The sequence below is a fragment of the Dama dama genome, chromosome 12 (genome assembly GCF_033118175.1).
Source record: "Dama dama isolate Ldn47 chromosome 12, ASM3311817v1, whole genome shotgun sequence".
NCBI classification, from domain to species: domain Eukaryota; kingdom Metazoa; phylum Chordata; class Mammalia; order Artiodactyla; family Cervidae; genus Dama; species Dama dama.
This window is the reverse complement of record NC_083692.1, coordinates 80,186,448-80,198,922: the sequence shown is the minus strand read 5'-3', so window position 1 is coordinate 80,198,922 and position 12,475 is coordinate 80,186,448. Positions and strand designations below refer to the sequence as shown.

Here is a 12,475-nt window from a genome sequence, read left to right as displayed (position 1 = left end):
TTGATGGAAGCTGCGGGCATAGGTGAGATTCTGAGGTGGAGAGAATAGTGTGAGATGAGAGGAGGACCTAGAATCAAGTCTCTGAAGATCACAGGTGCTGACTGATGATGAGGAGAATGAATCTGTGGTAGAGAAAAGAGTAGCAAGAGAAAGAAAATCAGGAGAGTATGGGACCTGGCAGCCAGGGAAGAAAGAGTTTAGAGAAAGGGGTAGCCAACAATGCCAAATGCTGTTGAGAAATGATGGAAACTCAGCCAGGGTGGGGATTGTGAAATCAGAGAAGTGGTCTTGTAGAGGACTAAAGCCAAGGCTGAGTACACTGCCCAGTGCAGTCCACCATATGCATGCCCTGTATCATCCTTTCCAGTATACCTGTCTATCTCCTCCGTAAGCCACTCTGAGGTCGGTCTTGTCCATCCTGTTATCCCCAAAGCCCAGTACAAGGCCAGAATATAGCAGACACTTAATAAATTGAACTGATCAGTGATGGATGGATGGATGGATGGATGAGGAGGAAGAATTGGAAGCAAAAGAGGAATCGCTGGCACCTGCCTGGGATGTACTATCCTTTAGTTACTCCCTTTATACCGCAATGGCCCGCAGACCCAGGGAACAGAGACAGAGCCCCATCTTCTCCCTCCCCTGGGTCCCGGCCCCCCTTCCTCTCTCTGACGAAGAGTCTGGACCGAAGGTTCTGCTGACGTTGGAAGGGGAGGAGAGTCTGGAGGAAGGGGAGGGGAAAGCGGCGCAGAGATCGCAGAGACGGAGGAGGCGCCCGCGGCTGCAGAGCTGCAGAGCGGGGTCTCTCGGCTTCTGTGTCCGGGCAACGGGCGCGCCACTGGGCCAGAGGACAGCGCATCCTTTCCGTGCGGGCCTCCTGGGCCCCTGCGGTCGGCAAACTGGCTCCCCGGGTAGCCACCGGGACCCCCGAGCCCAATGGCGGGGGCGGCAGCAAGATCGACAGCACTGTAGAGATCACCCCCAGCCCCAACGGAGTAAGTGCCCGCGCCCTGGGGGCTACGCCATCATCTCCCCGCACCCCGCGACAGGCGCCTGGCATTTTCCTCCCGCGCAGCCCCCGCGGCAGACCGCCTTCCTCCCTCTGGCGCCCGCCCTCTTCCCTTACCCTGCGGTTTTCTCCGCTTCACCCTTCTCCTGCCACCCTTCCACCCCCCACTCCCACCCCCAGCAGGTCGGGACCCTCGGAGATGCGGTGCCCACGCAGCAGCTGCAGGGTGAGCGGGAGCGCGAACGCGAGCGGGAGGGGGAGGGCCACGCGGGCGGCGACGGGATGGGCAGCAGCCTGTCGCTGGCCGTGCCCCCCGGCCCGCTCAGCTTCGAGGCGCTGCTCGCCCAGGTTGGGGCGCTGGGCGGCGGCCAGCAGCTGCAGCTCGGCCTCTGCTGCCTGCCCGTGCTCTTCGTGGCGCTGGGCCTGGCCTCCGACCCCATCTTCACGCTGGCACCCCCGCTGCATTGCCACTACGGGGCCTTCCCCCCCAACGCCTCCGGCTGGGAGCAGCCCCCCAACGCCAGCGGCGTCAGCGTGGCCAGCGCGGCCCTAGCCGCCAGCGCCGCCAGCCGCCTCGCCACCAGTGCGGACCCCTCGTGCAGCGGCTTCGCTCCGCCGGACTTCAACCACTGTCTCAAGGACTGGGACTATAACGGCCTCCCGGTGCTCACCACCAACGCCATCGGCCAGGTGAGGCTGCCTATGGGCCGCGGGGCTGGGGGCGGGCCGAGAGCCACCAGCGAGGGGTCTCACACCCGCTCCTCCCTCTCACATCCCCAGTGGGATCTGGTGTGTGACCTGGGCTGGCAGGTGATCCTGGAGCAGATCCTCTTCATCTTGGGCTTCGCCTCCGGCTACCTGTTCCTAGGCTACCCAGCAGACAGGTGAGGGCTCAGCAAGTAGAGAGGAGGGCTTGCTAGGGAGGCTGGCCCAGGCAGCTAGCCTTCGCAAGAGGCTGAAGAGGCTTTGCTCAACTCTGCAGTGTCCTCTGGATTTCTTCTGTTCATTGACAGGCGGCCCCACCACTGTCTCAACTTCACTCCCCACCAAGAAATACTCTTTCCATACCTCTTCCACAGAGAATAACTCTCCCCCCACTGCCAGTCCCACACCCATGAATCAGTGGCCCCATCCCTACTCACCAAAACCCCCAGGTCCACAGAAGTCCTAACTCCTCCTCTATTGTCCTGTTACCACCAAGCTCCTCACTTGCCATCTTCATAGATTAATCCCTGATAGCAGTACTGTCTCCCTGGACTGTTAGCTCTATCTCAGTGGCCTCATTCCTAAATATCATTATGTTAATTTCTAAATATCAACAGCCCCATTCACACTGGCCAGTAGTTCAATTCTTCAAACAAATGACTACCCTCTTGGGGGGGGGGGGGTTGGGTCCATAGTTTAACCCCCATGGATCAGTGACCACAATAGCACCCCTCACCCCAGGCTAATAGTCCCATCCTCATGGATCATTAGTGCTCTCAGATCCTTTCAGATCAAAAGCCTCATTTCCAGGAATCAGTGGTTTCATCTCAAAGATCTACAAACCCATCCCCACCAACCAGCAGCTCTTCCCAGGGGTCAAAACTCCATCTCTGATCCTCGACACATCACCACTGACCAGGTGCTCCATCCCTGGGGATTATTAGACATCTCCACTGGTCTACAGTCCCATCCAAATGGCTTTATAGTTCAACTCCCATGGCTCAAAGGCAACCCACCATTCAATAATCCAGTTTCCTAAAAACACTACCTATCCTCACTGCCCAATAGTCATACACCCCTGTGGGTAAATGATCCTAAACCCATAGGTCAATAGCCCATCCTCATGCCTCAGTGGCCTCATACTCCCAGACCAGTAGCATCATTCCTCTGTAATAATAGCCTCATACCCAAAGACCTAAATTCAGCCTCCTAAATTCAGTAGCCTTAGCCAATAAACTCAACCCCATGGAAAATGGTCTCACCCTACTGGGTCAGTAGTTTCACTCTCAGGCATCAGTGTCCCCTTCCCAATGACCAGTGACCCCAGTCTACATCCACATTACACCAGTGCTCTTATCTCTAAAAATCAGTAGCCTCGCCTCCAAGGATCAGTAACCCTGTCCCCACTGACTCACAGTCTGTGACCATCACCACTGACCAATAGTCTCTCATATTCTCTGCTCTGTGACCCCATGCTTACCGATTATCCATATGGATTAATAGATTCATCCCTACTGGTCAATAGTCCCATCCATCTTGACTGAAATCCCTACCCCAGGACTTAATAGCTACATCCCCAAAGATCAACTGTCCAATCTTCAGAGGTTAGTGATCAGCCCCACTGATTAATAGTCCTGTCTCATGGATTAAGAGCTCCACTCTCATGGATCAATGGCTCCATCTTCTGGTCAGTGACCCCATCCCACTGACCACTCCTATGGGTTAGGAGACCCATGCCCCAATCCCATGGAAAAATGGCTTCATCCCCCAAAATCAACTACTCAGTTCCCAAAGATCAAGAGCTCCATTTTCATTGACCAATACTATCCCCGTGGACAAGTGGCCAATGGCCCACCTCCTTAGATCAGTAGTTCCAACCCTGTATGTCAACAAGCCCATCTCCTCTGATCAGTCTGAACAAGACAAGCTCCATCCCCACTGACCAATCTCTCTATTGCCAAGGTCTCAGGGATCCAATTCCCTAAGCAATATCCCAACCCCACTGATGGCTGGTCTCACTTCCATGAAGAAATGCCTTCATCTCTGACCAATAGCCCTGAGAGTCAGTGATCACAGCCCCCACAGAACAACAGCCATGCCCCAGTGCCCAGTAGTCAGGGTCCCCATCCTTCCCCATCTCCTGTAGCCTTAGTCCAATCCTCGTTCCCCTGGCCTCATCCTCGTATCTCCATCTCTAAAGTGGGCAGCTGGACCCCACCCAGCCACTCCTCCCTCAGGAAGTCTGGGTGACCAGGGGCTCTCCCTGCCTTCCAGGTTTGGCCGACGCGGGATTGTGCTGCTGACTCTGGGACTGGTGGGCCCCTGTGGAGTGGGAGGTGCTGCTGCAGGTTCCTCCACGGGCGTCATGGCCCTCCGATTCCTCCTGGGCTTCCTGCTTGCTGGCGTTGACCTTGGTGTCTACCTGATGCGTGAGTGGCACCCTTCCAGAGCGCCTTCCCTAGGGGCTCATGCCTGCCTGTCTGGATCCCCAGGTCATTGCCACTGCTCCCTAGGACCCCTCAGTCCCTTTTTCAGCTGTCTGGAATCTCGGCTCTCTCTCTGGCCAGGCCTTTAAAGGATCCAGCGGTCTTGCTCCTCACACGCCCCTCTCCTTCCATGATCTGTAAAGCTTTCCCTGCCCTGGACTTACTGCTGTCAGGGAATGAGCCTTATTTTTAAAATGAAATCCTGAGTAGCTCTACGACCTTGAACAAGGGTTCATGTGAAAGTCAAATAAGAGGTCTGATGTGAAACGGCCTGTACACTGGGAACGCTGAGCCCCCGCAGGGACTTGGAGACTCAAGCCCTCCCAAGTGTGAGCAGGAGAGAGGAGAGGACCAAACAGCCTCTCCACTCTGCCTTAGAGGATAGTCTGTGGGAGGTAGTGGCTGCAGCCTCCACTCAGGGTCTGACCTTGCTTTCTGTCCTCCTCCCTCCCCTCCCCTCTTCTCTTCCACGCCTCCTTCCTCCCCGGCCTCTCCTCCCTGTCCCTGCTGTATCTCCAGGGCTGGAGCTGTGCGACCCAACCCAGAGGCTTCGGGTGGCCCTGGCGGGGGAGTTGGTGGGGGTAGGGGGGCACTTCCTGTTCCTGGGCCTGGCCCTTGTCTCTAAGGACTGGCGATTTCTTCAGCGAATGATCACCGCTCCCTGCATCCTCTTCCTGTTTTATGGGTCAGTATCACCCTCCACCTGTTGTCTGGCCATTCCCATCTCTACCTCCTACCTGTAGCTCTAGCCTGCAGACCCCTCCTCTTCTCCACTGCCCCTCGTCCAGGCCTCCTCCAGCCCCAGCCCCTCAAGAGATGGGAGTTTTCCATCCTGGGTCAGTAGACCGAAAGCCTCACAGTGCACCCCTTCCCCCCTCCCCCAGCTGGCCGGGTCTGTTTCTGGAGTCCGCACGGTGGCTGATAGTGAAGCGACAGATTGAGGAGGCCCAGTCTGTGCTGAGGATCCTGGCTGAGCGGAACCGGCCCCATGGGCAGATGCTGGGAGAGGAGGCCCAGGAGGCCCTCCAGGGTAAGAGGCAGGGGCCCCACCCATGTAGGAGGACCCTGGGTGCTCAGCTGTTCCTTCTAACAGCTCCTCTCTCTCTCCCAAGACCTGGAGAACACCTGCCCTGTCCCTGCAACATCCTCCTTTTCCTTCGCTTCCCTCCTCAACTACCGCAACATCTGGAAAAATCTGCTTATCCTGGGCTTCACCAAGTGAGCCTGGGTGTTGGGGTCAAGGGCCAGGCTGGTAGCTAGGATGGGGGCTGGCTGGGTGGGGAAGGCCTGAGGACCCCTGCAGAGGGCAGCCAGGGTGGTGAAAGGCTGCAGGTGACAATGCAGACACCACAGACGCTGTCCTCTGCCTCCCCGCCCTGTCTCACAGCTTTATTGCCCACGCCATTCGCCACTGCTACCAGCCTGTGGGAGGAGGAGGGAGCCCATCGGACTTCTACCTGTGTTCCCTGCTGGCCAGCGGCACAGCGGCCCTGGCCTGCGTCTTCCTGGGGGTCACTGTGGACCGATTCGGCCGCCGGGGCATCCTGCTTCTCTCAATGACGCTCACTGGCATTGCATCCCTGGCCCTGCTGGGCCTGTGGGATTGTAAGCACCCTCCCTTCCCCGCAGTGTGGGCTCAGCCGAGGAACCCCAGCAGAGGTGCCCCACGTGGACTCAGCCACTGCTTCTGGCTCAGGCTGCCCAGGACCAGACCAGATCCTGCCCAGATCTTTCACAACCTTCCCCCTGGCCGCATACTCCAGTCTGTTCTCCCAACTGATCATGAATGCCCAGGCACACCCGGCTAGGGATCAGAAGGGGTGATGGCAGAGACAAGGCCAAGCATGATCTGCCACCTCCACTCACACGCCTCGTCTTGTCCCTCCAGATCTGAACGAGGCCGCCATCACCACCTTCTCTGTCCTTGGGCTCTTCTCCTCCCAAGCTGCGGGCATCCTTAGCACCCTCCTTGCTGCCGAAATCATCCCTACCACGGTCCGGTGAGAGCAGGCGTGCTGCCAGGGCGGCCTCCCGGCCTCTGTCTGAGGACAGGGCCTGAGGGATGCAGGAGGAGCGGCCGCTGGGGAAGGGTGGGGATGAGGCCCACAGCCGCAGGCTCAGTGCCTTGTCGTCTCTCCCAGGGGCCGAGGCCTGGGCCTCATCATGGCACTGGGGGCGCTCGGCGGGCTGAGTGGCCCAGCCCAGCGCCTCCACATGGGCCATGGGGCCTTCCTGCAGCACGTGGTCCTGGCGGCCTGTGCCCTCCTCTGCATCCTCAGCATCATGCTTCTGCCGGAGACCAAGCGCAAGCTCCTGCCGGAGGTGCTCCGGGATGGGGAGCTGTGCCGCCGGCCCTCCCTGCTGCGGCAGCCCCCCCCCAACCGCTGTGACCACGTCCCGCTGCTTGCCACCCCCAACCCCGCCCTCTGAGCGACCTCTGAGCACCCTGGCAGGAGGCTGGCCCATACCGAAAAGTGGCACAAGGCCCTGGCAAGGAGAGCGGGAGGACTGAGTGAGCTCGGCAGGGCTGCCCAAGAGGCTCAGAGGCACCTCGGGCCAGACATGAAGGAGCGCTCAGAGGGCTGCCCTCACCCCATCTCCTCCCCACTGCTGCTTGGTGTTCACTTCCTTGGCTAGAGTCAGGGGGCAGGGAGAGAGCTCCACACTGTACTACCAGGTCTGGGCTCCATCCTGTGCCCAACCACATCCTCCCAGACCTCATTCTTTCTTGCTCTATCATTCTGTTTCAATAAAGACATTTTGAATAAATGAGCCTACCATAGCCTGGACTTCCCTCCCTTCTGTCGTCCTCCTGACTGTCTCTTGGGGGAAGGTGGAATCCAAACCATTAACCATCTCCTTCTCCTTCCCTGTGCCCTGCTCCCTCTTCCCGCCCTGCTCCCACCTCCATGTTAACTTACAGACAATTAACCACCCCTTACTGATGGCTTGCTCTGCTGCTAGGACTGGGCTAGGCACTTCACAAACTTCATGTAATCATTTAAGCCTCGCAACCTTGCAAGGTAGGTGTCTGGATCTATTAAAGTTTTTGTTGTTGTTGTTGTTGCAGGCAGTAATAACTGACTTACTCTAATGAACTTAGAGCAACAAAGGGAATTTATTAGAGGGATTTGGTGGGGCAGGCTGTGGTTCTACCCTATGGGGAAGCTCATGGGGTAGAAGGAAAAGCGGAACTACTTACAAAAGGCCAAGAACCAGAAAGGGCAAGAGAGTCAGTGACTGGCTAGCTTGCCTATCACAACCACCCCCACCCCCATTACTGACAACTGCAGAGGGGGAAGCAGTACCTGCCTGAGTGCTGCTGGCAGAAGACTGGATGTTGTACAGGTAAAAAAAATGGATGCCCACCACAGTATTCCTTTTCTGTTACAGATGACAAAACTGACACTGAGACTCATTAACTTGCCCAACATTAGAAAGTTAAGGAGTGATAGCTGGGGTATAACTGGATCCTGGAGCTGGTGCTCTCTAGTGACGCACACCGTGGCCACCTTCCCAATCCTGCCAATCTTTGCACACTAACCTTGGAGACGAGGAGTGAGTCTCTAGCCCCCGCCCCTGCCCCGGGAGGGGGCAGTAGGAGAATGGTCTTCACCTCAGTGCTAGGGCCTGCCTCTAACTAACCCTGGCCTGGCTTTGGACCAGTTTCTCAACCTCCAGCCTCCTTCAAGGGCTGCTATGAGGATTAAACAAGATAATGTATGTGCCTCAAATTATCGCACTAGATGGTAAGTTCCTTGAGGAAAGGAACTTTGTCTTACTCAACTTTGAAACACCAAAGCCTGATCCATGATAGGTGTTCAAACAGTTGTATTTGTTCATTCTTTTGGCAAATCTTTCTTGTGCCAGATTTACAGACCAGTACTATCCTGGATATTAGGATTTCAAGGAGCTTGAAATCCACCTAACACTGGGAATATTAATGAGGAGGAAGACAACAGTGGTTGGAGCATCAAAAGGCTGCCTCTTGAAGGAAGTGGGACTCAGAGAGGCAGGAAGACCTCAGGCAAAGACCCAGGAGACAGGTACATTGTTCTCAATTCAAAGGCCATAAAGCAGGGGGCTTCCCTGGTGGCTCAGTGGGAAAGAACCCACATGCCAATGCAGGAGACGTGGGTTCAACCCCTGGGTTGGGACAATCCCCTGAAGAAGGCAATGGCAACCCATTCCAGTATTTTTGCCTGGGAAATCCCATGAAGAGAGGAGCCTGGTGGGCTACAGTCCATGGGGTCGCAAAAAGTCAGACACAACTGAGTGACTAAAGAATACGGAGAGCAGAGGCCTCGAGGGAGGAAAGGCTGAGGCGGCCCTAGAGGAGGAATTCTTGGGAAAAGCAAGTCTGGAGGCCAGCCTCTTCCACATAAGGGAGCCCAGTACCCACAGGTTCCTGCAGTTCCTATCTCCTTCCCCTCTGCCAATCCAAGTCCCCAGCCCGGAGCTCTGGAACTAAGCCTCACTTCTGAGTTCTCAGTCATTGAGAGAACTCATGGGAATCCTTCTCATTTAATCTTCAGTCCCCTGAAATAGGTGTTAGTAGTTTTATCCTATTTAGCTACTGAGGGAATGGAAATGAGAGAAATGGAAGGAACTGCTGTGAAAGGCAGAGCCAAGTCTTAAACCCAGGCCTTCCGACTGTTCTTTCTACTACCAGAGTTCCCACACAGCTAGACATTCTGCATCATACATTCTGCCCAACAGTGTCTGCGCCATCTGAACTGACTCCAATGTTGACTCTTTTTTTGGCCGTACCGCATGGCATGCAGGGTCTTCATTCCCTGACTGGGTATATCAAACCCGCACCCTCTGCAGTGGAAGCGCAGAGTCTTAGCCACTGGACTGCCAGGGAAGTCCCAATGTTGACTTTTTAGCTCTGAGTGGTCAATGATAACACAAGAGAGCATACTCATCGCTGCCTCCAGAGATTCTGCGAGAACCAACAGAATGGTAGATAAATACATTTTGGAAGATCCCATGTAAAGCCAAGGAGTTACTTATATGCTAATAACACTCTCTAAAGCACACTGTGAGGAACAGTGTCAAAGAGGCATTTCAAAGAACACACCCTTTGCATACCGCTAGAAAAAGTTCCAAGTAAGGAAAACAAAAATACTCAGGAAGCTAGGGCAGCTCCTGCAGCAGGGTAGGTAAGAGAAAGCAAGCCTCTCCGACTTCTAGCAAAGAGGTAAAGGCAAAGAAAATGGGAGCATTCGAGAAGCATCAAGGAAGCCCAGGGGAAGATAGGGTCCCTCCACCCCAAGCAATTCACGGTCTAGGTGGGAAGGAACCATGTGTGTCGCTGAAACTGGCACCTTGTCAGTTGCTCTAAAATTCACCAACCACATGGTCTCCTTGGATCCTTATCAATACCCCAGGAAACATGGCTATTTTCATGTTTTTCAGATGGGAAGACTGAGGTTTGGACCTCAGTCACTTTTGCAGTGACTGGTAGAGTAGCCAGATCTTGAGAAATGAGAGCCTGCAATCTTCTTATTGCACAGTAAATAATTCTAAACACCATGAAAGAAAGTATTACTTATCCTGTAATATTAAGTTGAGAAGGTACCCCCAGGAACCTGGAGATCATTTTCAGACAAACAAGGAAACAACTACTTTCCCTCAAAAGGTTGTACTGATGAAATATGAACTGTTTTTAGAAATGTTTTAGTTGGATTCACAACTAAAAGTCACAATGGACTATTGAGGGAGAAATTAAAAGGATATACAGGTTTACATTTCTAACCTTAAAAAGTTACATAAAGTGATATGAAAGCCACTTCCATTCTTCATTCAGTCAACCTAGCCTGGCTACCTTGCAACTGATTTTTACTGATTATCCACTACTTTCTGGTGCTGCCTCAGGTCTGGGGAGCATGGTCCTGGCCTGGAAGAGCGCAGAACTCTGGGAGATAATTACTATCCTATACAGAAAATGCAAAGAAATGGAAGAAGTGCTGTAGCACCTCAAGAAGGATTGGATATATTCTATTGAAGGCAGTCAAGGAAAGCTTCTCAGATATTTGGATTGGACCTTACAGGTAAAGTTGTGAGCTTGCCAAGGACAGAAAGAAAGAAGAAACAGTGCAAAGACTAGAGACATGACAGAACATGGTATATGTGGAGAACACCACGGAATGGAGAACGTGGTATACACAGAGAACCATGGAATAAAGGGCAGCTATGAAAACCCACAGCTAACACTGTATTCATCAGTGAAAGTCTGAAAGCTTTTCCCCCAAGATCGGGAACAAGACAAGGATGTCTGCTCTCACCACTTCTATTCAACGTTGTCCTGGAGGTTCTAGCCGGAGAAATGAGGCAAGAAAATGAGATACAGGCATACCTCAAAGATACTGTGGGCTCAGTTCCAGACCACTGCAATAAACCAAATTACACAAATTATTTGGTTTCCCAGTGCATATAAAAGTTATGTTTATACTATATTGTAGTCTATGAAGTGTGCAATAGCATTCTATCTATAAAAGACAGTGTACATACCTTAATTAAAAAATAACTTCAGTGCTACAAAATGCTAACCATCACCTGAGGATTTAGTGAGTTGTAATCTTTCCATTGGTGGAGGGCGTGAAATATTGTGAGAACTGCCAGAATTGCCAAAATGTTACACAGAGACATAAATTAAGCAAATGCTGTCTGCAACTGGTGCCAACAGTCTCGTTTAATGCAGGGTTGCCACAAACCTTCATTTAAAAAAAAAAATGTAATTATCTTCACAGTGCAATAACGCAAAACCCAATAAAATGAGATATGCCTGTAAAAAAGCACGAAGAAAGGAAAAGACAATGTAAAACTATATTTGCAGGTGACATGATCTTGTACATAGAGAATCCTAAAGAATCCACACCAAAAAAAAAAAAAATACACAAAACCCCTTTAAGAACTAAATAAATAAGTTCAGCAAGATTACTAAACTTGAGATTGAACTTGGAGGACACAAGATCAATATACAAAATGAACTGGGGTGTTTTGGGTTTTGTGGGGGTTTTTTGGTCCACACCATGCAGTTTATAGGATCTTAGTTCCCCAACCAGGGATTGAACCTGGGCCCCTGGCAGTGAAAGCTCGAAGTTCTAACCACTGGACCACCAAGGAATCCCCAAGATCAATTGTTATCTTTATTTTTTTAATTGTATTTTTATAATAACTGCAATGAACAGTCTGAAGATGAAATTAAGAAAAGAATTCCATTTAAAATAGCTAAACCCCAAATACTCAGGAATAAATTTAATAAAAGAAGTGCAAGACTTGTACACTGTGTTCATAGATTGGAAGACAATATTGTTAAGATGCAACCTTCTACAAATTGACCTATAGATTCTACAGAAATGCATTTCTCTGCAATTTCTGTATAGGACTGTAACTATCTCCCAGTGTTCTGAGCTCTTGCAGGCCAGGACCATGCCCCCCAGACCTAAGGCAGCATCAGACAGTAGTGGATAATCAGTAAAAATCAGTTGCAATCCCTGTTAAAATCTTAAGCTATCATTTTTGCAGAAACTGACCAGCTGATTCTAAAATCCACATGGAAATGTAAACGACCCAGACTTGTTAAACAACCCTGAAAAAGAGCAAAACTGGAGAACTCATACTTTTCACTTTCAAAACTTATTACAAGGGGCTTCCCTGATGGCTCAGTGGTGAAGAATCTACCTGGCAAGGTAGGATACATGGTGTAGATCCCACAAGCTGTGGAGCAGCTAAGTCCCTCCACCACAACTACTGATCTTGTGCTCCAGAGGCCGAAAACCGCAGCTACTCAGCCCATGTGCCACGAGAAGCCACTCACTGAAACGAGAAGCCCATGCACTGCAACTAGAGAAAAGCCCTCGCAGCAACAAAGACTCAGTACAGCCAAAAATTAAACAAAAACAAAACTCCAGTAGCTAAAACAGTGTGCTAACTGGCATAATGACAGACATATAGATATGTGGAACAAAATTCAGACTCCAGAAATAAACCTGCACACTTAAGAGTCAACTGATTTTCAACAAGGGTGTTAAGACCATTCAATGGGGAAAGAATAGCCTTTAAAAAAAATTATTTATGTGTTTATAATTTTTGGCTGCACTGAGTCTTCGTTGCTGCACTCAGGCTTTTAGTTGTGACGACTGGGGGCTGCTCTCTGGTAGCCGTGCGGGGGCAGAGCAAGGGCTCTAGGTGTGTGGGCTTCGGTAGTTGTGGTGCAGGGGCTTAGATGCCTCAAGGCGTATGGAATCTTCCCAGACCAGGGATCCAA

The 12,475-nt window shown here is 52.1% G+C and overlaps 1 protein-coding gene across 2 annotated transcripts; it reads left to right on the top strand.

The window, feature by feature from the left end:
• The first annotated feature begins 713 nt into the window (after nt 1–713).
• Nucleotides 714–6,969, top strand: SLC22A17 (solute carrier family 22 member 17). 2 transcript variants are annotated; one of them, XM_061157813.1, is made up of 10 exons: nt 714–995; nt 1,193–1,699; nt 1,790–1,893; nt 3,989–4,143; nt 4,720–4,885; nt 5,085–5,230; nt 5,313–5,418; nt 5,588–5,805; nt 6,089–6,200; nt 6,342–6,969. In XM_061157813.1, the coding sequence occupies exons 2-10, from the start codon at nt 1,292–1,294 to the stop codon at nt 6,628–6,630; spliced, it is 1,704 nt and encodes a 567-aa protein (XP_061013796.1). In that variant the 5' UTR covers nt 714–995; nt 1,193–1,291; the 3' UTR covers nt 6,631–6,969. The 2 variants fall into 2 exon arrangements, with proteins under 2 accessions (XP_061013796.1, XP_061013797.1); XM_061157814.1 differs by lacking the exons at nt 714–995; nt 5,313–5,418; nt 5,588–5,805 and having other exon boundaries at nt 1,196–1,699.
• Nucleotides 6,970–12,475: the final 5,506 nt, after the last annotated feature.